The sequence below is a fragment of the Netta rufina genome (genome assembly GCF_964035555.1).
Source record: "Netta rufina genome assembly, chromosome: 2".
NCBI classification, from domain to species: Eukaryota; Metazoa; Chordata; class Aves; order Anseriformes; family Anatidae; genus Netta; species Netta rufina.
Genome location: NC_140124.1, coordinates 52,899,028 through 52,926,023, shown reverse-complemented (window position 1 = coordinate 52,926,023; position 26,996 = coordinate 52,899,028). Strand labels below are relative to the sequence as shown.

General features: G+C 45.7%; 1 protein-coding gene across 2 annotated transcripts in view; it reads right to left on the bottom strand.

Annotated features, from left to right (window-relative positions):
- The window catches only part of GMPR (guanosine monophosphate reductase), a 36,190-nt gene extending 9,435 nt beyond the window's left edge, over positions 1 to 26,755 (bottom strand). The window contains exons 1-8 of one of the 2 annotated variants that reach the window (XM_084282855.1): positions 26,436 to 26,755; positions 21,880 to 21,999; positions 21,094 to 21,177; positions 19,264 to 19,437; positions 13,060 to 13,141; positions 10,582 to 10,688; positions 5,100 to 5,142; positions 582 to 741 (exon numbers count right to left, since the gene is read on the bottom strand). In XM_084282855.1, coding sequence (XP_084138981.1) covers positions 582 to 741; positions 5,100 to 5,142; positions 10,582 to 10,688; positions 13,060 to 13,141; positions 19,264 to 19,437; positions 21,094 to 21,177; positions 21,880 to 21,999; positions 26,436 to 26,522 — 857 coding nt within the window. In that variant the 5' untranslated portion in view covers positions 26,523 to 26,755. Of the gene's footprint in view, positions 1 to 581; positions 742 to 5,099; positions 5,143 to 10,581; positions 10,689 to 13,059; positions 13,142 to 19,263; positions 19,438 to 21,093; positions 21,178 to 21,879; positions 22,000 to 24,114; positions 24,240 to 26,435 lie in introns of those variants that run through there. The other variant, XM_084282854.1, reaches the window with a different exon arrangement.
- Between the last annotated feature and the right edge of the window lie 241 nt (positions 26,756 to 26,996).

Here is a 26,996-nt window from a genome sequence, read left to right as displayed (position 1 = left end):
CATGTAATGCAGTAATCACTCTCAAAGCTGTCTAAGGGCAGTGTCCTTACCTGCCACTGGTAAGAGAAAAGACATCGGAGGTTTTCCAGAGTCAACTGCTCTTTCAGAGAGTCAAAATTCTCACCAATTTCAGGAGCAAAGTAGTAATAGACAAGATTCCTTTGCAAAGCCTGTCTTCCTTGCTTTCCCCAAGCATCCTCTGCAGATTTTATCTCACAATCCAAGCTCCCACATGCTGAACAATTTTGGGAGATGGGTAATGGGCTGCTCTGGTGCTCTGTTACCCCCAAAGGGGTGAGAAATGTGTACGCACCAACACACCAACAGGACACACAATCTGGGTAAGCAGAGGGCCAGAAACCACAGTTTGGCGTGCCATGTTCCCACGTGCAACTCATACACATCTTTAGAGGCCTGAAGGTCAGAATAGTGACTAATGGCTACCCCATTTTGCTGCCATAAGTGTTACTAATGGCTTCTTCCTAAACGAGAAGAGAGGCACGGGCCTGTTTCCACCTGATGTCTGTGGCAGAATTCACCCCCAGAAGTTACATGCCTGCAATTACTACAGGAGCTCCTACCTGTATTCAGCAACCCCTCCTGCGTGCTTCTTCATGGCTGTATCAGAGCTCATCCCGTAGAAGAGCTTCACCTTCTTGCCATTCTTCTCCATGATCTCTCCAGCACACTGGTCGTGGCCTGCAAACATTCCTCCGAGCATGACAAAATCGGCGCCGGCTCCTGTGATCAGCAGAGCAACACGTCAGGGAACGGAAAGAGGGTGAAAGACAAAGCAAGCACACAGCGGCCTCCAGAAACAACAGCCAGCCCTGAGCACTTTGGTACAGACAGTCCTCGCCCCTATCACTTGCAGCAAACTGAAGAATTGAAACACAGCAAATTCTGCTTCTCTGACACTTTAAATGGAAAGAAGCAGCAGCTCCCGTGACATTTTGGCCTACCTTGCTTAGAAAACTTTGGGTTTTACTCTCAGGAGCCTGAGATGGATATAAACATCACTTCACAGAAAGCAGGTGGGCCTGGACTAACCCCACCACACCACATGAACATGTCCAAATGCTGGGGAGATGCCAGGCTGGGCATTTAGGATTTGGTCTGACCTCTGCCACTATCCAAACAGTATCACTGGACCTCGAGATCTGGCAAGTGAGATCACCATCAAATCTACACAGCTTCTGCCATCCGTCTAAAAGCTCCGTACACAAACCTGAATCTGGGACTGTTTTGATCCTAGGACACACGGCAGCTGTGGAGTCTGCTTTGATTTATAAAGCCAGTTCCCTCCCTCCTCCCTTCCTCCAAAGAGCAGATCCAGCTGCTCCACTGACCTCACCTCCCTTTGCCTCCTTGTTGTTAGAAAGGAATGGCAAAGGGATTGTAAGGGGATATTAAAAATGAGGCTTATGCAGAAGTGCTGAGCACATCACAAGCAGTGCTTATAGGCAGGCACCCATTCAGCTGTCCTGCCTGGGTTCTCTTGTTGCAGATGGCAACAAGAGTTTTAAAGCCTCGGTTTTGTTCCTGCCTGATCCTACCATTACCTTGCCAAAACCAGAGGGAAAGCTCACCCTTTAAGACATTCCCAGTTACTGGTGGGGAGCTCCTGTTGTTACCTGGCAAACTTTTGCTCCACATTTTAAAAAAAATAAGTACTCTGATAAATCAGGTTGGTGTCTCCTTCAAGGATGGAGGAAAACAACGTGATGAAGAAGGGATAGACTTGGGATCAAGGTTTCAAAGAGAGCTTTTAAACAAGTCAAAGGCCTGCCAAGACACCAGACTCTACCTTGCCAATACCATCGCCGATCCGGGGACACCCTCAATCCCCCAATCCCCCAATTCCTTACCCACTGAGTGGTCCATCCATCAAATCCACGTCTAATTTAGAGACAAGGATATTGTGTGGGACAGTGCCAAATGCTTCGCACAAGCCCAGGCAGATGCTGTCAGTTGCTCTTCCCCTACCCACCACTGCTGCGACCCCATCACAAAAGGCTGCCAGATCTGTCAGGCACAGCTTGCCCCCAGTGACACCCTCCTGGCTGCCACCAGCCACCCCTCCGTTCTCCCTCTGCCTTGGCGTAGTTTCCAGGAGGATCTGCTCCATGACCTTGCCAAGCAGAGGTGAGACTGACTGGCCTGTAGTTTCCCAGGTCTTTTTAAAAAAAAAAAATAAAAAATCAGAGGTTTTTCCTGTCACTGTGAACTTCAGTGGACTGCCACAACTTCTCAAACATGATGGATAGTAGCTTAGCAACTTAACAATTTCTAGCTCTGATTGTGGGTCTCACAGCCTCCACATTATTAGTGCCAAAAAGACAAATGAAATCTGCACTTCAGGATCACAAAGTTCTGCTTCTTCCCCACCTGTGTGTCTACCTATTCTCCTTCTTCTGACTGTGTGTTTTGGGAGGAAAGCAAACATGCTTGAATTACAGGATTGAAACTCTTCCAACTTAAGTAACTCTTTCAAAATGAAATAAATGAGAGAGTCTCTCAGCTGTCTCCTGCAAGCCTGATGATACGAGTTACTGATAACCAGATCAGCTCTGCACAAATTCACATGGAATCAGCCTAGATCTGTAGCTTGGCCAGCCCTCCAGGCAGGTACAGCAATAACAGTGCCTGGACTGCAGCTGGCCCTGGAAAAAAAACATCCACCTGTGCTCCAGCTGAGGCACTGAGCCTTTGCAACAGCAGGTGTACAGACACAGCCTCCAAAAGCAGGGAAAAAAGCCAGCATGATCTGTCAGGTATATTTTGGAACCAACTTCTTCCCAGCTGACTTTGCCATCTGATTTTTCCTCCCTTCTCCTTCTCTGCTCCTGTATCCCTTCTCACCGCTGCTGAAAGGAGCAGTGATAGCATGTTGAAGATGCTGGCGCAGGACTCAAAAAGCACATTCTGTTCCTGGCTGTGTCACAAAAAGATATGTGACCTCAGGCGACTGAATTTAGCATTTCTGTGCTTTGACTTCCCCTCGTTTTTAAGAATGGAGACAGTAGTGCCTCCCCGGGGCATTCTGAGAAATGTGCTCGTGTTATCAGCCTTCCCAAGGGTGCAGCCATGTGAGCCATCCCAGAGGTCGGCACAAGGTCCTTTCACGCTTTCCGAACGCCTCCTGACCAACCTACACCTTTCCCATCACCATCTCCAATGCCCAGATAGCGGTGTCATCTGCAGTTGCCCAAATCCACACCCAGTTTCCATGCAGCAGTTCTGGAATCCCAGCGGTCTTTCCCAAAACATCTGTAACTCCACGCATTTTTGTCCCCTACCTTCAGTCTCTCTGCCCCTTGCCTTTTGTCCTAGGCTTGTTTCCCCTGCCAAAATGCCCAATCTAGCTTTGATTCCTGTCACCAGTAGATGTTCAAGCTTGTAGAGCTTCTCAGCATCTTCATGTTTCTTCTCACCCCTCCCCCCCAGTCACACCTTAAGCCATTTTTCAAGGCTACTCTTCACATCCAGGTTTTTATCACACTTTCCACTGTCCAAATGGCTGCCTTGCCACTGCTTTATAATGAGCACCTCAATGGCCCTTCCGTGGACTTTACAATGATCCACCAAGAAGAGATGGCATAATCCGTAAGATGGTTACCCAAAAGCCCTCTTTGTGTCTCCTGTCCATCCTTCACCCAGCCCTCCATCCCCAGGTGCTAATTTTGCCATCCACCTTCAATAAAAGCCCCCCAGCTCTGCAGGCAGTGAGATTGCAGTGCTGGCTCACCACGTCCTGGCGACACCAGCACGAACCACGGCGAGCTGAGGAGCCCGAGGAAGCCAGACCCAACGCAGCCCTCGCTGCAGGCAGCAGGATGTCAGGGCGGGCTGAAGAGAGGCTGGGCGGTGTTTTTTTTGTCACACAGTCTCGTTGTCAGAGGGTGGATGCTGCTGTTCAGTGAGGTCAGAATGGCCCAGCTGAAAGTATCGATCCCTACATCACATCACCCACTGGGTAACACAAGGGTCCTGTGAAATCCTGCGGCACAGCCAATTCCTTGTGGGTAGCACAAATCCCCTAGTTACATCTTCCTTGTCATCTGGCCTGTCTAAAACCAGGAGCTGTCGGCAAACTTGGTGACAGATTTCAGCTTCAAGATTTCCAGGAGGCTCGTTTTTTTTTTTTTTTTTTTTCTTGGCAGTTTTGTAATCTCAGCTGAGGCCTGACCTTCCTTTCCGTGCTTGCAAAGCTTCTTGCTGAGCAGGATTCTGCATGGTAACGTGCTCTGCCTTGCATCGTACCACCCCGAAGTCTCAATGAGAGACTGCGCTGTCCTGCTGTACTCCGGGCACTACCCTGCCGTGACATCTCCCAAGGGCCTGGTATTTTGGCAGAGTGCCTTTAGGTGTCCTGTCAGCCCAGGATGCATTCATTCCCTTGTTCACATGAAGAACAGCCACAACGTTACAGCTAAGTGACAATCATGACATTGACCCCCCCCCCCACTGATGTAACTCCCATGCCCAACAGAAAATACAGATTACATTCTCTGTTCTATCAGCAAAAGCTGGTGCAATTTACTGAAGCTGTTGGCAGGAGAGCAAAGCCTGTTAATTATTAACTTGGATGTTTGAGACATCTGCTCGGCTGTAAGAGATACAGTATAAATAAAATCTCATCTCTTCAAGTGGATAGCTGATCCCAAGAACATCTCTGGGAACCTGGCCTGCCTTTCCCTTTTGTTCTTCTGCCCAACACACATTCCACCATCTCTTCATTCATCCAGGCTCAGGTCAGGCAGATTTGGCAGTGTTACAACCTGCTTTGAACCCTACTCAGAAGAAATCCTTATCAGTTTTCTTTGTATTACTGTCCCAGTAGCTGTATCTTATGCACACCTGGCAGATAGTTTCTAAATAGGACTTCGACCACTGTATGCTTTCGCCCTGCAGAATTTGGACTGTCTGGTCCAAAGAGCAAATTCATGTCTGGCGTATTAATTTCACTGCGGTCACCCACAGGGACAAACGTAACCCACTGCTGATTACACATTCAGGGTCAAATTGACTCCTGCATCGCTGCTGACTGTGCTGGAGTCACGCAGGGTGTAACTGGTGGCCCGAAACATTGTCCTTACCAAACGCTTTGGCGACATCTCCTGGGCAGCTGCATCCTCCATCCTGCATGAAGAAAAGAAGAAGGGACCCAGTGAGCATTGGCACCCTGTGACCTCCAGCTGGATGGCCCCTCCTCACGAGCAGCACATCAAGAACTGCCTGCATCACTGCTACACATCGTCTTAGCTGAGTTTTTAGGGAATTTGTATTAGCCTTTCGACCGCTTTCCTCCTTTAAGCTCCTTTACTCTACTCGTGTAGTCTACTGGTCATACCACTGGAACAGCAGCAATGCAAATTCCTGATAAACCTTTCCTAAATCCCAGAAACTGGAAAACAAAAAACCCCTCTGTTACGATCTGAATCATTCCCTGCCATTTTAACGAAAGGATGTGTGATGCAGAGGTACCACAAACCCCTACCATAAACCACCAGACATTTAAAATAACTTTCTCAGCAGTTTACAATACATTAAAAGGTCACAGTAGGAGGGCTGAGGAAATACACCATCAGATACGTTGGATTTTGATCTGATAATCTTTAAGCAAATTGGGCAATCTCATCTTTGATAAGTGAAAATTAATCTCTCATCATACTTCTCACTGTTTGCTATGTGCTTGGTGAAGAAACAACAGCACTTGGAGATCTTCAGCATTTTATAACTCCGTGTTTCAGTTTCAGTGCAGGGCCATGTGGCTGCTGAGGGTGTTTTGGTTGAGGGGAGGGAAGTTAGGTATGTGTGATAGGGCTGTAAAAAAAGGGAAGGCACACAGAAGAGCTCATGTGCTATGGCTCGTTAGGTTTCTGTAAAGGTCTGCGGATCGGATGAAAGATCCTTCTACCCTGCACAGTCCCTGCGACAAGAGAGCTCCTCGTTTCTTTGAAGATCAGGGTCCTTTGCAGACTGCTGACAGGCTTCCTGCTTTTGAATCTGCTCCCCAGACCGTAGGGTTGCTTCATGTTGATTCACCTCCCTGGTGGCAGAAATCCCTGCCTGTGTATGACCCATGGCTGTGCTCAGCCAGCGCCCCCCACCACCAGGCATTTCAGAGCCAACTTCCACAGGTAGCTGGCAGCGGGACTGAGCGTTGGAGCCCCTCTGTGCACAGAAAAGGATTCAGGCACAAACTGAGCAGGTGGATCTGAAAATGAGTGGCTTTTCAAAGGGCATCCCACTGGAAACAGTGCCTAATAGAGGTTTAAAGGCTTCTATTTCATTTGCTGATAACCTCTAGCACATTATGCTTTTTTTGTTGAGCTAGACACTCTTGCTGTCAGCTCCAGAAATGAGTGCTGGGCTTGACAGCTGAATCTCTCCCTCTCCTGTTAAGGGCTCTGCTGGTGCAATTCTCGCCCTCTGACAAGTCTGTCAGAGCCTGGAGGAGGGTGTGAGTGTGTGTGTGTGCATGTGTCAGGGGAGGAACAGCAGAGGTAGAAAGAGGGGTCTAATAATCTTCAAAGAATAGTGTCAGAAATTTGCCTGACTCGTACTGCCTGACTGAGACAGGCAGGCTACAAATGCTCTCCGGTAGATGGGTTTCTGTCTGTTCTTGTTGGGTGGCTCAGTGTCTGACTATTTTAATTAACCCAGTAGTGGCAGCGATGGAGGCTTCATGCTTTCACCAGGATAGGGTATCTCCCTGCATCACCCTTAATCATTGGCTTCCAAAAATTCCCTTAGAGTATCACTAAATTACAAAAATCTGGGCACATTAACAAACTTTCCCAAAAGCTCAGGTGTTACTATATAAGATAAAAGTAACCAATGCTGAGATTCCTCATCTGTAATGCCTCCACTTTCTTCATAAAAGCAGGTAAATTAAATGGCAGCATTTCACAGCAGCAAAACAGGGGCATACTAAGCAGTTATGCCAGAAGATGCGACGTAATAAAGCTATATGCGTTAAAACACTTGATTACACGTGAAAAATAAACCACTTTCTTTAGAAAATCAGAGCATGCTTCTGCTGTGTTCAATGTGGGAAGCTTCCCCTTGCAGTTCAGCCAGGTCCAGCAGGGGCCTGGGTCTGGACTCAAAATGACCTGTAGGACTGCTGGGCTACAGTCATGGGGCTTGTTGCAGGATCAGCCTCAAATCCCCACGTGAATGCAGGAAAACTGGGATTACCCTAAAGTAGGCCTACTGGAAAGGGTTTCCACGGGACCTACGGAGGGCATGCTTCTGAGACAGCAGGCTGCTGAGCTGAAGGAGAGGGGAAAACAGCTTTTCAGTCAACAGAATTATTTTAACATGGCTAAAATTATGCTGTTTTCCCCACTCTTGTTCTCAGAACAGACAGCCCATTTTACAACCCCGAAATTTACCCTGAGGAAAAATAGAGGATGGAAAAAAAAAAAGTATGATCTGGTTGAACATAATATGCAACTATATATAATAAGTTTATAAATATGACATATATGCTTCAAGCAACCTTTATAATAAACAGTATAATTAGCTGTTACTGCAGCTATCAGCAGACAGCTATTTATTATGCAGATGATATATAAAGTGTGTGGTATATCCAGCAGTAGAAACAATACATTTATTCTGAACTACACATGCTGGGCGTAGTTCTGTATGGAAAACGTTCTGCGTGGAAGAAGGGATGGTACGGCAGTAGCGGGGGGAAGAACCCCTTAGTCATCCTTTCCCCTTACCGCTGCTGACCCATCACGCAGGCAGGGTGAAGGGGAAATTGGGATCCCTATCAAGCCATGGCCAGACGAGGGGGAACACGTGCGAGGCTGCTTTCCATTCTCCACATTGCTGGCTTACTAGAACGCATGACTGCCTCTCTGTCCAGCAGAGCGGGTCTCTGACCTACAAGAAACAGAAGCTTTATCCCAAGTGGGGCGTTTCTGAAGGAGGTTTCCAGTTAAATGGCCTGTAACTCGCTGCTGCACTTTCTCAAAGCCAATAAATTAGCGAGAACAAAAAAATGAGAGTATTGGCTCCCAGACAAACAGCGCAGGACAGAAACAGTGCCTGTATCTTAGGCGGGGTTTCCTCTCCTTTTTCAGTGAGCCATGAAAGATTCATTTCTGAGGAGAGCTTTGAGCCTTAAAGATAATTTAGCACGAGGAAAGTAACTCGTACAATTTCACCTCTCCCTTCTCTGTGTGCCTGTAGGCACTCAGACTATCATGTCTGCCTAAAAATTGTCACCTTCTTTGTCAACCTATCAGCTCCAAAAAGCACACATGATCACTTCAGTAGTACAAACATGCTTAAAATCCCAGTTTGTGCTGCCATCCTAGCTAGCAGAGCTGCTGGACAACGGGCTTCAAGTGCGCCGTGTTCCTTGTGGTGCTCATGCTGTGCTCAGCACTGCAGCTGTCTCATTTTGTGAGCGGGACTTCCCTTCATACCTAACATTAAAGAGGAGCAATTTGATGAAGGTAGTGGACACGACAGAAGGAATTGCAAGAAAGCACCTTTGGGGTGTTCTCTTGGAGACAAACACATACCACACCATCAGCTATAATCCACACGAAGGACAGCTGGTAGGCTTTGAGCTCTGCACATTGTTCCTGACACTTCAATATCAATACAATAATAATTTAAAAAAGCACAGAACAAGAATAGTTGGAAATATTTCCTCCTGCCTAATTGATGTAGATGGTAGTACTCTGCCTGTAGAGATCCCCTTTGGCTCAGACAGGGTGTGCCCCTTCCTGAACCTACACAATGGCAGTAGCAAGACATTTTGGGGGATGCCATGTTTGCTTGTTGCCTCTAGCCCCGGTTATATACTTAATTTGCTCCCATTTGGTGTCTCCCCTCGGGAGGGTACCTCTCTTTTGAAAAACCTTTGCCAGAGTTGTGGCAATGACCATGCAGTCCAGCCTTCTTTTCCAACAAGCACACTGATATCTATTCGCACACTCCATAATTTAGGCACAGGACCCTCAACCCTTGCTCTAGTCTCCCTAGCTTGGGTTCCAGTGGTGTTAGAGACTCCAGTTATGGCTGAAGGAAATTATCTTGAACCCGTAATTGTAGCAGACAGCTATTAAGTTGCCCTCCTATATCCCCCCTGTAAGGGTTAGGGAGTTACGTGTGGGTTTACTGAAACCTACATAATTCAAGCAGGTGAGGAGCTGATCCGTCTGCAAAGCAAGAAATGAGAGGAGGAGCAGCACAGAACCATCTGATTTTTCAACAGTTTAAGTACACACTCCATATCTTCTTGGAAATCAGAATAATAACACTCTTCTGAGAGCTGCTAGCAGAAAATTATTATTGCAAAACCAGGACGTGTTTCTGAGCACTACTACTAGGACGACACATATACCCAGCCTTCATAGTAATGAGTCAGTCTTTCATGCTCTATTGCACACACATTCAACCGTCTGCTACAGGCATAAACATTTGTAATACTGCCCAACTCATAAAATCACAGACTGCTTTTCTTTTTTTTTCCTGCAAAACTCATATAGGGGAGTCAGGGAGAGGGGGGAATGTACATGCAGTAACAATAAAGAGAAGGGAGATTTGACTTACCATGTACCTGTTTTCCTGCTCCACTCTACCCATACCTCCAAGAAACACAGTCAGGCCATTTACCTATCCACAATCAGTTTGTTCTCTCCCCTCCCCTCCTTCCTCAACAATATAAACACTTCCTCACAAGGACACCAGTCACAACCAGGTCAAACCAGGTTAGTCCGTGCACCTTCCCCGTAACCAGCTGCCTTACAGATGGCCTGCAGAGAGACTCTGCGAGCCTGACACAGTCAGGGGCAGGCCTGTGGCTGGGCACGCCGAAGCACACAGGACTTTCAGGTGCTGTAGGCTGCAGCAGTCAGTCTGAGACCATGCTGACAGATTTATTTTTTCCATGTGAAGCGAGTCTGGTCTTGCTGGTAGGCTGGAAGCTGCCACAAGCAGGCAATGCACCTGTACCCTCTTTCTTCTCCACAGGTTCAGTATTTCCCCAGGGCTTTGTGAGAACATCAGTAGCAAACATGCCAGCTGTGCTCACCCAGACCCACCTCTGAAAAGCTCCTGTTTTTTGCAAAAAGAGCTCTGTGAAGTTGCTATCTGAATCCATCCAGCTTCCAGGGCATAAATGGGCACGTATCATTTCATCTTGTGCTCCCCTCTACTGCCTGCCTGTCACTCAGTCCCACTCTCTGGGGAAAGCCGTGTTTACACTTCACTCATTTTTCAGAAGTCTCTCGTAGGAAGGAGTACTGTTTGCTTCAATATGAGAACACCACCAAGCTTCTTATTCTGTTCACGTAGCAACACACTCCATTCAGGGAGTAAGCAGCCACTTTCCAAAGGCACAAAGAGGAGTGAGGTACCCAAGTCTTTTTAAACATTACAGCAAGTTGTTTCCTTTGCATTTAAACCTACATTAACCCAGGAGCTAGTATAGGGGTCAACGGGAGAGGAGAGTAAGAGAGCCTTTAACATGCAGGGTACTGGACTGTTTGATTCTCCTGTTCCCCAACAGTTTGCACAGGGGGAATCTGAGAGCAGATGTTATTTACTTACAGAGATGATATGTCCTTTCAAGCCATGTGCTGAGTCTGCACACTCAATAACAGCACTTAGCTGGGGATAGCCCACCCCCGTCTTAATCCGAGTGGTACACACAGAACCTAGACAAGAAAACAAGAGGAAAAAACATAGCCGGTTAGGCTGACAGGAAAGAAACAGTTCGTTTTATTTGTCTTGTGGAAAAAAAATGTGGTTCTATCTATATTATTTTTCCCTTCATGGAGTCTCTATTGCAAATTTTAGCACCTCGTGGATAAAAGGAACACATAGAAAATTCGTTTTTGAAACGCTGTCACACCAGTTCATGGGATCTGTAATCAAGGTGACTAACACTACCCCTTCTTCTCCAGGGCCCCAATTACCAGTTTAAGTCTCATCCATAATGTTTGCTGCTGAGGGAATTACTGCCTCATGGGAAGGAAAATCTGACCGATGTGCCTAAAGAGAAGGGGGGCACAGGGACCTGAGTCTCAGCTTCAGTGAGGCATAACAGCAGCTTTTAATATCTGAATATTTCTTCCAATAAATATTTCTATTTATCTCTTTTCTACATGTCTTTAAAAATAATTCTCACGAAAAAATCTGTGCTTTTATCTTCTGTGTGTGTGTGGAGATTTTCCACAAGCGAGAGAAATCCACCTTGAGCTTAACATTTAAAGCAGAAGTATTTGGTTGATCACAGTAGGTGGGAATAGAAGTAAATCAGCACACAGCATTTAAAAACCAAGATAAATAATACTCAGAAAGCTGTATAGCGTAACATTACAGGAAATGCACTAATTATATTTGATTATTACACTATGTTATATACATATATATACATATATGGTGCATGTATAGATATATAAAAAGGGGTATATATATATAAAAATAAAGGCATATATTCAAAAACCCCACTTCAAGCACAGCTTAACATGATAACACGGCTATAGACCTTCTGGAATTCCTTCCCCACTTTTGTAGTCAAATTAGAAGTTAAAACAACGACTACTTTTTGGCAATTCAGGTCTTATAATTTAGGATATAGGCCATAAAGGTCTGCATGATAACAAGAAAACAGATTCTAAACTAAATGCAGTGAAATCTCTTCACCCAACTGGTATTTAGGTACACTTAAACAATCAATAAAGTAAAAGTTTCCAATGATCTTTCAAAGAGCTGACAAGGTGTCAACAGACTTATTTCTGCAAAGTAGGATGAAAATTAATTTTAAGACAATCTCCACAGAGTAAGTACGTACTTATATCCCTAATGCTTTACGATAAATAATTGCCATATCCCAAAAGGTAGACTGTTACCTGGGAGAGAGTCTCAAGAGCTGATTTTCTGTGAGAACACCTGCTACCTGCATTTTTGGTTGGTCAATGTGTAAAGAAGGCAGGTCTCCAGGGAGGACTATGCAACATTTACTCCTAACTGCTTCTACTGTGAGGCTATAAACTCCATTTCTTCTTTTCTACCTGAACTTTCCTGTGACAATTGCACCTCAACATCTCTGTTGCTTGCTCTTCAGCTATTCTGCAGTAGTTATTGCTGTTTGCTGCCTTCCTAGGCGCAACTGCAACCTTCATTACATCATTTGCTGTGCTCAATTTATCCATTCATGGTCCATAACCATTTGCCAATATAGAGTAAACAATTCATCTGCACTGCACTGGCTGATCACAGCTATACAGCCAGTGGTATGTGCCAGACAGTTTACATCTAGCCCCAGCTGCAGCCCGTGAAGAAAATGGCAAGAGAAAGGAGCACATGAACAAATACACAAGGGGGGGGGAGAAGAAAATGAAAGACAATATAGCACTACGTACCAAAGAGCAGTATTAGGGAAGGGATGGCAGGAAAAAGACTGAAGTTTGTGGTCCTCTCATTTATCCATAGGAATAGACAACATTAATAGATAGTGCCTGAGAGCATTAACGAGCATCACAGCTCCTGGGCAGTATTAACAGGTAGAGGCAATGTTATCCATACTTCACACTTACTTAATGCCTCTTTAACCTTGAAGACATTGACAATATGTGCAACCTCAGCTTACAACACAAATCAAAAAGCTATTTAGAAACCTGTCTTTCCTTGGTAGGAGGAGATAACTCTGAACAACAGTATCCTTTGAGCTTTAGCTGGGATGACTCGTGTTTTTTTCAGCAGGTTGGAAAAAGTGTTCCTAAACACAATACATATCACCACTGATTATGTCAGCACCTTAGGCAACTCAGTGCTTCCAACAATAGGCATCATAATTTCCAGAAAATGTAATATCTAACACATTGTAGTACATAACATTATCACCCTGCCCATGCATTTCTTAAATCAACTACGGGCAAGGGTATTGCTACTTTATTGACCTGAGGGGGTCTAGGAATCCCAATGGACAAGCAAGCAGCTGCAGCATTATACACGGGTTCCATCTGGGCAATTCCTCCATGAACGTTACCATAAATCACCCTTTTTTGACTGGATTTGACTTACCTGGTCCAATACCCACTTTAATAATATCTGCTCCAGAAAGAATAAGTTCTTCTACCATCTCTCCTGTCACCACATTGCCTGCCTAGACAGAAGGAACAATATCACACATACGGGAGATTTTAAGACTAGTACAGTAAAGACTAATTGTGGTACTGTAAACTGTTACCCAGATCTTTTACTAGTTGAGCTATATAGCCAGGAAGAATATAGTTCACCATACTGTTCACTGCGCGTGCTGCTGACATGAAACAGATCATACATTCTGGAGGCAAATTAATTTCACGATTGGTCCAGTAAGCCTCGACTGTAAGGGATGTTTGAAAACCATCTGCTTTGGATTTCAGCTCTGTAGCATGTCTATGTCTGTCCTGTCTACAGCATGCTCCTAACTAGCAAAAACTGTAAAAAATAAACCTACAATAAACCCGTGTCCAGTTGCTCGTATCACCCATTTAAAGCCTGTATCAAGATGGCAATTCATTTGTAGAGAACTGAATTTAGCATCTAGAGATATTCAGAAAACATTTCAGAAAAACAAACAAACAAACAAACAAACAACAATACTTCAGGACTTGGCAAGTGTTTGTAACAGTACTAATATGCAGAGCAGGAGACAAATCCTAAAATCCTTACTTAATATTTGCGTAGTTTTTATTGAAACAAAACACCTGCTGAAGCCAACAGGAGCTACCCAGGGAATGTTGGTCAAGGCCTATGCTCCACTTACTGATTTTTGTCTTCTAATTCACCATTTATTTATTTTTAATGAATTTTACTTCCCCCTTTCATTAGCCTGAAACAGCTGGCAAGCCACCACCTGAGGCACTTAAAAAAAACAATGATACTTTTAGGCAGCAATCTGTGGTGTATGACACAGGACCACTTAACTTTTCTCCAAACTGCGTGATATTGATTTAAAAAAAAAAAAATAGAAAGAATAAAAGAGAGCTGTCGGGAAATAAAGAACGTGTAATAGGTACTGCATTTCCAGCTAAGTGCTGCTTCCTTTCTGCTCAGTGGCAATTTGTTATACTATACTAAGTGATGCACATGCCAAGGCGGGGTGACAAGAGAGCATGCCACTTATGTTAGAGAAGCAGTTACACTGGGAAGGCAGGTGACTACCCATGCAGCACACTGTGACCTGGTGCAATACTGGAGTACATGCAACGGAGTGATAAGCACGAGCAGACAGGGGCTCCGTGAGATTTAGAATCAAATATATATTTAAGTAAAACAGCAGTGTCTTCTTATTAGCAGAGCACAGCGGGTTGTCAAACTGTCTCTTCAGAAATGCTAACCAGACGTTTAATGTTAAGTTACTGCTAGAGAATGTTGTAACTGCATATGTTGATTCAAAATGCTCATCCTAGCAGGGAAAAGCACTTATGTCCCCATTACACATTTTTTTCCTGGAATGCATATGCACACACCAGTGGTTTCAGCCTTCTTGAATCTGCAGATCCCCTACAAACTTTCAGGGAAGACGTGGAGCTCTACATAGCAGGCTGCAAGCTGCTGATGACAGGCTTCCTTCTCTTAGATACCTTTTCCAGACCTCAGAGAGGACAAAAAGCACTGCCAGAGAGATACAGCTATCTGCATGTGAAAGGGCCCTAATATTGCAGCTGAAGAGCAGAGAAAGCTGTTTTCTCGCATCCGGATGAACTCTGCTTCCAACGAAAGCAATAGCTGTTTTACCACTGAGGCCAGCATGACAGCTGAGTAGAGGCAAAAGAGTTTTTGAAAGGCTGACCAGCATGATAAAGCCACACGACTAAAAATGATAAATAAATAAATAAAAAGGTGAATATAAAAAGGTTGAGACTGAAGAGATGAAACCTCCTTAAAATTAAACAGTAAAAAGTAAAGTAATTGGAACGTGTACAAAGAAGTCACTATGGCCCATGTTTTTTGTAGTCTATTTGGGGAAACAGCCAAGGAACATAGTAATTGGTGGGTGCACTGTATTAGCAAAAGCCACACTCACCTTAATGTACCACTGCATTACTCATCTGCTGCAGAACTGATTTTCTTGAAAGAGATATGCCCTCGTAATTACCCCACTGCTAATCTAACTTTGCCACTCCTGGCAATAAAATAATAGCATCAGTAGCAACTGAGAAGTCCCTGCAGCTCAGGTTAACCAGCATGCTTTCAATGCGGCCAGTTATTAGGAGCAAATTGCCCTGGCTGCGGGCCTGGCCTTACACACTGGGGATGACATTTGGCAGTACCATCCCGCAGCCTGAGGTTTCGGCGAGCGTCAGCCCGGCTCATTCCAGCACTGCCCCAGGATGACCAACCTGGGGGTCAATCCCAAGGGAAGTCCTGGCCTCAGGAAAGTCAGAGGGAGCTTCGCTGCTGATTTTAACGGGATCAGGATTTCACCTAACAGGATTATAAAGGCTACAGCTTCCCTGACAGAGATATAAAATTAGTGAACGCAGTAGGGTAGTGCCTCTGAATTTCAGGCAGGCATTTGATACTGTGCTTCATAAAAGCCTGCTATAAATATCAACTCACACTGACTAAGACAGGAACACTGCTGCACTGATTGAAGGCTGCTGACAAATGGCAATGGATCAAGCTGGGGAGAAGAGACTGTGACAACAGTTCTCAAAACTTTCTTCTTGTTTCCTAGAGGGAAAAGCACAGTCTGTGCCTCCACACTATCAGGAACGCTGCCAAAGGACACTTCCCACCCACAGAAGCAAGGGGTGCTTTACAGTAAGATGGAGAGATGATGCCCTTTGCTAGGCTGGCCATCAGGTGGGCGTTTGCACTCAGTAGTGCTGTGACTGACCCAAGACAGCCCTGGCAGCATCCCTGTCTTTGACCCAGGACTCCAGCTGGCCCCTAACTCTGGGACTCCAGCCCAGGTGAAAACACCACAACTGTTCTGACTCTGCTGCTTGTTGCAGAGATAAACTGGGAGGCATCTGCATGGCCTCCTCTGACCAAATTCTGCCTCCACTCTGGCCCTGAGAAGTTACTGACTGCAAGGGGAACAGTGGTTTCTGGCCCCTGCTGTTTCTCTCTGCTCCTGCTTTGTGACTCTGCGTGCTCCTGCCACAGCCTTTTCCTTCCTGTTACACTCTGCTCCCTTCAGCATGTGTTGTTTTTTTTTTTGTTTTTTTTTTCCTGTGCAATGAACAGAGAATGCTACAAAATGGAAAAAAAAATCAAGATAAATATTTGGCAAAGCTGGCTGGCACAGATATTTTAGCTTGCTAAACAGACCTCCAGTAAAATGGAAGAACCGTACCACCAATAATTACATTAATAAACGTGGGCTATGCTTACGGTAATATAAAGGCTCTGTCCCTCCATCATGAATGTCTACTGAAATTTTGCTTTGGACTTCAGTGCGAGGCACAGCCCAAACACACGATGCTGTGGTACAGCAGAGCACTCCACTGAACCATTACTCTTCATTCTGAGGACCAGAGCCACATCTGTGGGGCACTCAGGAGACTTGAGTTCTGCTTCTTCCTTCATCTTCCATCTAATGAGTAATTTAAGGCAAGTCATGCTGTCTTTCTGTGCCCCTGTTTGTGTTCCCTGTCCTTTGTGTTTCACAGAGGAATTGATCTTTGTAAAGCAGTATGAAAGGCAGGAGTGAAAAGAGCTTCTGTGAGAGCCAGGCAGAAGAAAATAAGGTAGCGTGATTATAAAAGCAAGTATTCAAAAAAAAAGGAAAAACATGCTCTTGAAAAGCTGTTACACAAGACACATCCTCCGTCTACGCTGGAGCATTAGCCCCAGAGAGTAGCACGTTAATCACAGCTGCCTTGCACATCACATTTCAGCCTCAGAGCTGAGCCCATTACACGGCCCCTGGGAACACATATTCCCTGAGACCCGGGGTTGGGTTACTGTTTTGTACTGCACTGCAGCTGACTGTGGAATGAATGGTCGTGCTGAGGAAAGCAAACAAGACAGCCTGCAAGGTCCCGGAGATCACTTTCAGCTATGAGAAAGCTCCTTTATTTTTATACCTTGTATTTAACTGCTAACCCTTTTGTTTGAAAGCCACAACAGCAGAGAGCATACTGCAGGCACAGCACAGAGACATCAAAGCAGCCAGAGAACAGGTAGCAGCAGGACACGTCTTCCAGAGTACCATAAAAAAAGAGCCTAGATGAGCTCCTGCATTTCAGCCAGGAATAGCTTCAGAAGGCCATCTTGGTGCAGGCTGTGAGGTAACCTTGCTTGGAGGTGGGGTAGAGGTGTGCCTGCCTTGCTGAATCGGAGACTGCCAGCGACTGCACGGACTCTGCAGGCCTTGGAAAATGGAAGGGTTTTGAACGCTCCAAGTTTGTTAGCGTGCTTTTAGGAATGGAAATGTATCCCTGAGCAGGAGATGAAACACGTGAGCCATGCTAAGCCATGTTAAAAGAAAGGAGCCACGGTCGGGGAAGGGCTGTAGATGTGCTCAAGCAGGTGGTGCTGTCAGTAAGAATAACCTTAAGTCACAGAAGCAGAGAACCCACGAAGGTAGTTTAACAGATGTGGGAAATGGATGAGATTGGCTTAAGGACCTTGGACTAAAATTTGGGCTTGATAACTGACTCTGGCACTGACAGCTGTGCCTTTGGGGCAGCTCACCTTGGTTGAGTTCCCTCAGCCAGCAAAGTCAGCAGTCTGTGGGGGAGGTGTAGGAGAGGATGACAATTTTCTCTCCACTCTTGACAAGGAAGAGGTTTTTTTGTTTGTGGTGTGTTTGTTTCGATAAACTCTGTTGTTTAAGACCCCTTTCTCCCACAACACCTCAAGCCAAAGAGGCTGGGATAATGACATAACTAGGGTCGCTACTTCAAACCCAAAGCAAGGAAACAGCTCCTTCCCTCACTGCTGTGAGCATGAAGCAGCCACCTCAAAATGCCCACAACTATCATTTCAAACTTTCAAAAACTCTCCCCAGAGTCATGGGAAATACGGACCTACCAAAAAGTCTGCTAGGAGCTGTTGAAGGATGCCTATTTATCAGCACACATTAACCCAGAAGCCCCCAGGCACTCCAGACCATTTCCATCCTCCAGTGCCACCACCGTTCAGCAGGCAGGAACACTGCCTTCCTCTGACATTGGAGGAAGGAACATGACCCTCCCTGAGCTGCTTGAACACGCAGTTCCCTATTGAACCTACTCAGATTGTGCACTGCAGACCATTTTTACTCTGCATTTATTTTGTTGTGAGCAAAGTTTTATGGCTGGCATGAAAGAGTAGGAAAGTGTTGCCTAAGCACATCATTTTTTTGCTGCACTGGTGTGGAGGAAGTTTGGTAGCCTCATTAAGAATCTGCTTCTTATTTGAGAATTTCTGCTATTCCACAGAAACAAATTCAGACTCATTCCTTCAAGAGCCCTGGGAAACAAGCAGGAGAAGTAGGGCTCTAAAGCAAGCAGCCCCATGCTGATGCAAACACCCTACTCTCAGAGCAGAGGGAGTATAGGAAGCATGGCATTAGCACTCCGAGAAAGGATAGGAGCACCACAGAGGGGGCATGAAAAGCTCTGGCACTGACTATTTTGCTCCCTCATGACCCCATCCACAATTGCACAATGCCCCTATGATTCTTATCATCAGCAAGGATTAGTCTATGTTTAGCTGCCTTCTAGTGATCTAATAGCTGGGAACAGCGATCGGCCTCAATTGACCAGAAATGTTGGCACATTCCCACAGCAAACCTCAGCTTGGAATCACCAGAATAAACCTACACACGCTTTATCATTAGAGGTTGCCTCTGGTGTGGGAAGGAGGATGTGAGCCGCAGAAAAATTGGATCCACCCCGCCTGCCATGCCAACACCAGGCTGCTGTATCAGAGCACACACTGAGCATTCCCACAGAAGTTATCAGCAGTGGAAGACTGACAATGCCAACATCTTATCACACAGCCGTCATCTGGCTCAGCCAACATCTTGCTGAACTGAAAGGGGAGATGAATAGAGCTGCCCTCTCTATTCTCAGAAGGATATCAGTCCACATGTATTTGTCTGGAAGACAAAAGGTTCGAGCCAGGCTTTTATCTTTTTTATTTATTTATTTTCTTGTTTTATCTCCCCCCCCCTTTATTTTTAAATGAGGACTCAGAAATTGTTGGAGCTACCATAGAGATTCTGATGCCTACCAGCCAAACTCTGGATCCTGTCCCCGGACAGAATTCACACACACCCTCCACCCTTTTTTACACACTTACCATAATGGTGTGATTTGGGAACAGGGCGCGGACAGACTTCACAAACTCCACGAAGTGTTCCGAATAGCCATTTGCCACATCCAGGCAGATGTATCTGATAGGTGGGATGGCCTCTAGAATACTTGTTAACTTGTCCAAATCAGCTTTGCCACTACCCGAGCTTGCTGCTACATGCTGGAAATACAGAGGGAGAACAAAGGGGAACATGAAATTGTAAAAACTGGATTAAATACAGACTTTGTATTTCTTCTTCCACATAGTCTTGTGAGGACTTCAAAGGAAAACTGTGCTGGAAACCAGTGAAAGTCTTACTATATAACATGAAATAAATGCCTTCCTGGTAATACCAATTTATTACCTCCGTTTTGTTTACAGGCTCTAAAATGAAGTAAAATTAGTGTTTTATGAGCTCTTGATTCACAAGCTCCTTATCATAGTCAAATATAATTTACCTGGGATGGATGAAGGTTCTGCTGTTCTCAGATAACACAAACACAGAAGCCCTAACCTGGTATATGTCCAAGAAAACAGTGGCAACATTCAGAGTACTGTCAAAGCAGGATTCAGCTCACCAAACCCTGCCCCCGATCTACAGAAGAACACAAACAGTTGAGCTTGGAAGGGACCTCTGGAGATTGCAGTCCGAGCCCCTGCTCAAGCAGGGTCAGCTACCACTGAAAACAAGCAGATTGCTTCCTCCTCTGTCTTCACATGAGTTCTTTCCAACAGCAAAATAGTTTCCACAGCTGTTGGCCCACAAAACCTCTGCAGAAATCCAAGGTCACGGAACAAGTCAGTATTTAATCACTAGGAGAGCCTACTCCAGCGATTACGGACCGCAGAGAGCTATCTAAGTGCCAAAGTGTTCAGGCACAGGATATTCCTGGGATCACTTTCTACCCTACAGTGGCAAATAAGGAACCCTGACAAACCTAAGTGATAGGCTGGCTCTCAGACAATCCTGTAATCAATAGTCTTTATAACATAACTGCGAAATGAGGCAAAGGTAAAAATACAGCTGTGTTGTATTCTTTTCTGTACAGGCCACATTTCAAAACTGTGCTGAACACTAAGGAGGAGGAGAAATGGTTAGATAACACTCTTCTCCTGCCTCTCCTGCTGTATGGTCCTGCCAGAACGCAGAAGAAATTTGGATACGAACAAGTCTGAACCTATGTCAGCATTTAAATTTAGTAATTAGTGTTTCTCTGCACTGGTTCAGGCTAGGACCCTGTGAACAAGAGGGGCAGCACAACTAGTAGTAGCATAGTGTGAGCTCTGGTGCAAGGAGGTGAAGGAAGGACACGTGTGCTCTGACAACTTCCAAAGCTTGTTCCTGCTTGGGCCCAGCACCCGGGCTACTCCAGCCCACAGGCTCTGGGTCTGCTTTCATACCTGACAGCAAAGACCCTGCCTACCGCAAGGGCATACAGGGCCAGTTCACTGTTGGGTTTCTTGAGGTTATCCATATTCGTGAGCTTTGTGAACTTGGCCTTCTCCATCACCAGCACTACCACAGCTGCCACCAGAAAAAGCCTAGCAGTTAGACCTCTTTCTAGCTGTATCCTTCTTGTTTGTTTAGGATATTGCTCTGTTTCCCTTCTAGGCACATATAAACTTGTTTTTTTTGCATCTTAATATTAGCACTTCATAATGAACTCACATAGCCTACATTTTAAACCAGGACAAGCCACTTCCCTGGATGCATTTAAGAACAGCAAATATCTCCAATCCCCCAAACCTCACTTGACAGTATTCCCAAGGGACCCCACTGTATGCGAGTTCAGAACAGAGCAATAAACCATAATAATTTACAGTACAAAAATGTACCTCAAGGCATTCTGGGTGATTGGCAGCAAACAGCTTCCATTCTTCCAGGGAATAATGCTTGTGAATTGCAGTGAACATTGCATGCTAGCAAAAATAAGAAAACTGATATTAATGTCCAAGTTAGTCGTCCTTCCCTCTGCTGTGGCATAACAGAATATCAGAAATTCCCACTGTAAGTATAGGGTCATCTTGCTTGAAAGAAACAGCAACAGTGAAAAACAGTGAGTAAGGGACCAGGACCAACTCCAAATTGCTCTTCAAAGGTAGCTTGGTTAGACAACCTTTCAGGACCAGGCTTCTGACATTTTTTAATAGAGCTGTGGTCAATATTTTGCATGTGTTTACGCACTACAAGAGATTAAGGCGAGGCTTAAGGCTAGAGGCTTATTACCCAGAGACTCCTGACTGCTGCAGCTTTATCCAGGAACCTACACTTTCAAAACCCTTCACAGCTAACAATATTTTTCTGGATAAGCACACAATATACACATGAAAAACTAAGCTCTAGAGGTTAGTGGGCTCTAGCTCACCTGAGGCTGAGCTAGGTCCAAGGCGTGACCTTCCCAGTAAACATCCCCACTAAAATTCTAAGATCTGGATCCCTCTCTCTGGGCAACTGTATTGTTGTAAAAGCACAGCTGCTTTTTGACAGGAAACCTTCTTGCTCTACATTTTATAACTTCTCATGCCGTATTCTTCAACAATCAGCTAAAAATGAATGAGGCTGTTCACTGCCACCCACCCACTCGGTTCCCAACCGTTGCCGAAATGAGAATCGAGACTTACTTTGGCCATAACCACGGCCATTTCAAACGTCCCCACAGTGTCCATGTTCGCCACTATAATGGGAATTCCCGTGTACGTCTGCTTGGAGTTGCGGAAGGTGAAGGTGCGCGTGAGGTCAACCTGCAATGGAAAGGCACGTGGTCTTATCAGTAATTGATTGTAACATAACAAAAGTTTTGCCTTTTACTTCAGTGACATCAGATTTGGACTCTGATTCTTAATTTTCCTCAAGCTTCCCAATCCTTTCGTTCCACTACTGCTTCACTAAATTTCATTTACTTGTTTTGTTACAACTTCTGCCCTACAAATAACAGAGAAAATACATATATGGAATACTGTTTTCTGTGTTAGAGAGCTCTTGCTGAAGAAAAAGAGGACCAAAATTAAAACAAAACCAACCAACCAAAAAAAAACAGAAGGCAGAGGGGTTTGTTAGAGACAGATAAGGAAAGAAACGAAAGGACAATGGGAACTGTGGATTATTTTATGTTCTTAAACAAGAAGTAACATCAACTGTTTGTGTGGCTGCCTGAGAAATGAGAGGTGAAATCCTAACTCTGCAGGAGTCGGAGCTGGAGCTCTGCTTGATTCCAAGGCATAGAGGGATTCGTCCCATTCTTTCATGTAAATGACAATATAATAATTCAAAATCAAGCTCTTACTTTTGGATATGGTTGCCTGCTACTTTTGCCAAACAATATGAACAATCATACCCTGGCTTATTAAACCAAAAGGCGGTTAGTTTCTAAGTTAATTTCTTACAACTGTGCAAGCCTTTGTCTTCAAAGCTGTTTCTTCTTCAGCATCCTCAAATGACTACGATAACATCAGGCATTTTGTTCATATGCAAGAGGTAATATCAAAGCTGCATCAGCTCCCTCTGGTCTACTTAGCATCTCACAAAACGAAAAAGAAATCTAAGAAATGTGCAACAGTAAGATATTAGTTTAGTCTCTGAAATAGCACAGTGAAAATGAAGGCTCTTCCATAGTTCTGATTATTTCTCCCTTCCTTAATCCAGGAAGGCTCAGAGACCTGGACTGAACTGAAACCCATCACCAGAAAAGAAGCAATATAAAAAAGAAAGGACTTTGATTATATATTTACAGCATATTTTGAGCTTTGTCATATTGCAAGCCACATTCTGGCTGATTAATATGGTGATATTTTTATTACTGATTTGAGAGAAACAAATCAGTGCCTCAGCGACATATTATGAAACAGATTCTCACTTTGTATAAGCTCATAAGGGCAGGGTCACTTCGGAGGACAGTCTAAGATAAATCTTACTGGAGACTTGCCTTTCTTCCCACTCACTATCAGGGAAGCCCACTTCGCCACCCATCACATAACATTCTGACATAACATTCTTATGGCACTTTCAGCCGCAGTTAGTGAGGGGAAATAGTATGAGGAAGGCATTTCATATATTTCATTCATTAAATTATTTTTTTTTAATAATATAATTATTAACAAGAAGCAAGGGGGAAAAAACTAGCATGCAAACAGTCCTACAGAGACAATAGCACCAGAACAATCACCTTACATTAATACAGAGGAAAAAGTCCCTTTCATATGACCTGAAGATGGAAGAGTATGTTTAAGAGAAGACTGAGGCAAGATGCTACACAGGAAACACAAGGCCCTTACTCGCAGTGATTCTCACTTCCGCCTACTGTAACTTTTCATATCTGACTTCCTTCAGCCAACCAGCTAGATGGATCTCATGCAATTATCCTCACAAATGATAATACTGTGCAGGCAGGCATCTGTGTGGGATAATTGCAGGGCTTCCACTAATGAGGCTTTTGTTGTACAAGAGCAGGAGAAATGCCACACAGGCATGGAGACATTTATAGACATTTATGCGGTGCCCTAATTCTCCAAACAGCCAGTACCAGATGTCTGGGATGGGAACAGAAAAACCAAGGCAAGTTTTGAAAGACTCTTTCCTTAGCCTACCTTCCCAGGCCCCAAGAAGCTGCTGTTCAGGCCAAAGAAAAGCCAAAGGTCTTCTCCAACCCACTGTGCTAAGTAGCCACTCTTGGACAAAGAACTTGCCTGGTATTTTTTTTGAATACATTCATAAATTTAGCCTCTCTGATATTCTACAGCAATGACTTCCAAAGCTGAATTATACCTTACATGAAAAGTATAACCTTTGCCTCCTAAGTATATTCAATGTTTCCTGTCTTGTTTTGTGAGAAACAATCAGCACCCACTTCTCAGTTTCACCTTTTCCATTCCGCTCTTCACTTTGTGGACTCCTGGTATATTCTTCTTCTTCTCCATACTGGATAGGCCTGGTTTTTTTTCTTCCCTCATGTTGAAACCAGTCAATACCGCTAATCACCCTTGCTGCTATTCTCTGTAGCTATTCCGGTATCCTATAGCTATTATGATATTCTTGTGAAGGGACCATCAGAGCTGTGTACTCAAGACGAACATACCAAGTATTGCTTAGTTCCTCGAGTCACATTTTTGACCTCCTCTTTGCCTTTTTGAATGCTGCTGATGCTTTCAGATTCACAACTCCAAGATTTCTTTTCTGAGTGGCAACAGCTAATTTATAGCTTATTGTTCTATGCATTAGGAAAAAACAACTTAAGATTCTAGGATTGCTCGCTGTCATTCAAGAACAGTAAGTGTTCCTTCAGAAGAAAAATAAATTAATTAAATTTATTAACTCCTACCTAGACCTTCAAAAAGCACTGAGACGTTGACTGGTCTGTTAAAGCTTCCTGGATTCATTTAAATTTGCAAATTAATGACTAAGAGACTAATGAACTAATGACTTGTCTGGTGAACTTAAATGGGACAGCTTGCAGAGCCTAAGTCCAAGGGTATATGAGCACTGAGCTGCCACTGACAGACAAGGCTGTGACCCTACAGTCTCCCACTCCAATTATTGCTTTAATCAATTTTAGACTTGAATTCAAATTTTAAGATTTCTGGCATCTCTCAGAAAACGCAGTGATGGATAATACAGTGCACAGAACTGCAATCAAGTATCATCACAGCAGACCCAGAAGAGCTGCAAACACCCCAAATTGCCTAAGAAGCTGACTTAGTTCCAGCTACTGCAGAAAAAGCTAGCCTTGTGCAAAATGAGGCATTCACACCAAAAAAGCAAGACGCTTGCTGATAAAAGCTTCAAAGCAGCAGCTTGCTGGGTAACAGGCACTGTAGTGTGCTGCCTCTGTTCCTCTGCCAGCACTACTTATTTATATTCTTGTTCTGAGGCAGACTGGGGCTGTCCATTTCAGATCCGGCTCTCACTGTTTACCCCTGTTGCTACAGCCTCAGTGATGGTGTCCCATTTCTTAACCTTCATCAGCCTTCACTGACCCCCCTCATGACACGCACTTTTTCTGGTCTGAAATGCTTTCACCAGCTCATGGCAGCCCCCTGCTACAACCCTGCCGTAGCGGCTCACATTCCCCCTATCATTTTCCCTTCCCAGCAGCCCTGCACGCCGCTAAATATACAAAGCGCTGTGCTGGAAGCAGGAGCGATGTGCCACTCGCTGGAGCACAGCTCCACCTGTTTGCCAGGCCAGCAAACAGGTGACTTTTTAATAAAATAAAAAAAAAACAAAAGAGGGGCTGGAGGTGCTGAAAGCAAATGGCCAGCAAGGGCCTACAAGCCTGATGAGCGGTAACCGCACATGAGGATGCATTACTCAGCCTGGAAGCTGTTACTTGTAATTTAAAGAGGGCTCAAGATTGACCTGAGGTTATGTTTCTCTTAAGAGGGTCTCCCTAATCTTACACTTTCACAAGGTTACAAAAATGTGTTGCCCACCAGCACAGCCACCCCTGCTTCCCACCCCAGTCTTCTCTTTCCACCCCACCTGATCTGCCTCAGCCTCTCTCCCCACTCTGCTTCCCCTGCAGAAAAGCTTAAATCCCCTTGCCATGCTGCAGCACAAGGCACAACCCTCATTAGTCAAACCAAATCCTTCCCTAAGCTTGGGGTTATGTGAGGTAAACGAGACGGCACTTTCACTCCTCAGGCAGACATTTTTTTGGTGGAGGCGACCCCCACTGCATTTTTGGGGGTCTTTCCTGACCTCTGCTGAGAAGGAGCTACAGGGGGTACCCCGCTATCAGCCACCAGAGCCTGCAGGGACATGGAGCCCTACCCGGGCTAGCAGCAGCAACAGGGAGATGTGGCCCCAAGCCTTGTGAGGGACAAATCCACCCCGGCCCCCCCACCCCCCCCCCCGGCTCCCCGCAGAGGCACCTGTCGGCAGCAAGCAGCGCCCCCAGCACCCCCGACACCCCTTTTCTTTCATTTTTTTCTCCTTTTTTTCTACAAAAAAGCGGCGTGGCCCCGCAACCCCGTCCCCCTCCTGCCCGGAGCGGCGGCACCCACCCGCAACCATCACCCCCCCGGCACGCAAAGGGCGTTTCGAGCGGGGAGGGCACTGCGACGTTACACCGGGGGGATAAAAATAAAGCGGGGAGGGAAAGAAAGGAGGAAGGAGGGTTAGAGGGAAGGCAGAGAGGGGCTGAGAACCAAAGGGAAAGCACGCCGGGTCCGGGAGCCCCCACCTCTGATCTGCTTTTGAGGCTGCTTCTTTTGGGTCTGAGCAGGACGTCTTTAAAGTCCAGCTTGAGGTCTGCGTCCACCCGGGGCATCTTGCTTGGGGGGGGGTCAGGCTGCAGCAGCCCCAGCTCTCCTGCCGGCTCAGCACGGCTCGGCACGGCTCGGCACAGCACGGCTGGGCTGGGCTGCACCGCGCCGCCTGCAGAGCCGCGGCGGCCAAAGCCCGAGGGCCGTGCACGGAGCCTATTTATAGGGCGCTTTATTAGGAGCGCAGCCGGCCGCCCCTTGCCCCTGCTTCTCCGCCGGGCTGGGCGCTGGCCGTGTATGTGTGTGTGTCTGTATGGCAATGGGGACGGGGATGGGGACGCGGTGCCCGCCTGCAGCTGCCCGTGCAGGGCGAGGCGAGGCGCGGGCACCGCCGGTGGTTTAAGGGCAGAGCAAGGGCAAAGCAAATGGCGCCTCCGTGTGCCCGAGCGGCGTGCAGCCGGCCGGCAGAGAGCCTGCCGGGGGCTCAAAATGTGCCGACATTTTGTCTCCCCTCCCCTTTTCCGACACCCCGGGGACGG